General features: G+C 69.9%; 1 protein-coding gene across 1 annotated transcript in view; it reads right to left on the bottom strand.

The window, feature by feature from the left end:
- Positions 1 to 793, bottom strand: part of LOC103610703 — a 6,116-nt gene that overhangs the window by 1,575 nt on the left and 3,748 nt on the right. The window contains exon 3 of the mRNA XM_008594815.1: positions 154 to 340. Coding sequence (XP_008593037.1) covers positions 154 to 340 — 187 coding nt within the window. The remainder of the gene's footprint in view (positions 1 to 153; positions 341 to 793) is intronic.

Raw genomic sequence — 793 nt, 5'->3', positions numbered from 1 at the left:
CCCCACCCTCCCCCCACGCCCGCCCCTGCACACGCGGTGCTGGAGGGTGGTGTCTCCACAGCAGTGAGCAAAACCAACTTGCACCCGTCTTCAGAGTTCACAGCTCACGGGGGACAGACACCCTAACAAGCGCACAATCCAAACCTGACTCACAGCACAGAAGGTGTCTGAGGCAAGAGCCATCGTGTGACAAGGGGCTCTCATCCGAGTGGGGTCCGGGAAGCCCTCGGCCGCGGTGACACTCAGGGGGAGACCTGAAGGGTGCCGGGTGGCGGCCTGGCGGGAAGGTAGGGGCTCCAGGGAGGCCCGGGCGACGGAGTCCCAGGAGGGGTACTGGGTGCTCGGTGAGGGAGGAGCGGGACAGGCGGGGGACAAGGGGAGGGGTGTGGAGGAAAGCGGGGGGGAGTCCGGCCCGTCCCCCGACAGGCTCACGACCTTTTCTCCTACTCCCCGAAGGCAGCCCCCAGAGCAACTCCAAACGCAGCTCCTGTCGCTGGGGGGCGAAGAGGCCGGGGGGCGTTGCGGGGGTCACGAGCTCATGTGAGGCATGAGCCACCGCTGGCTGGTGACAGGCTCGTACCGTGGGGGCCTCTGGGCTGAGACTCCGGCGGACGGGTCCCCTCCCCCCGAGGCCGGGGCGGGGGTCGGCACTGGCTTCCCGCGCCTGAGCAGGGGCTGGGGAAGGTTCTGGAGGAGGCGGGCTGGGGCGGGCACCGGATCGTGACCTGCACCCCGAAAAGCCCCGCGGGGGCCCTAGACCGAGAGCCGAGCGGGCGCCCGGAGGACACGCCCA

The sequence above is a fragment of the Galeopterus variegatus genome, unplaced genomic scaffold (assembly GCF_000696425.1).
Source record: "Galeopterus variegatus unplaced genomic scaffold, G_variegatus-3.0.2 Scaffold167, whole genome shotgun sequence".
In the NCBI taxonomy this organism is placed as follows: Eukaryota; Metazoa; Chordata; class Mammalia; order Dermoptera; family Cynocephalidae; genus Galeopterus; species Galeopterus variegatus.
Note: the sequence above shows the minus strand (reverse complement) of the source record. Positions and strands in the feature narration are given on the sequence as shown.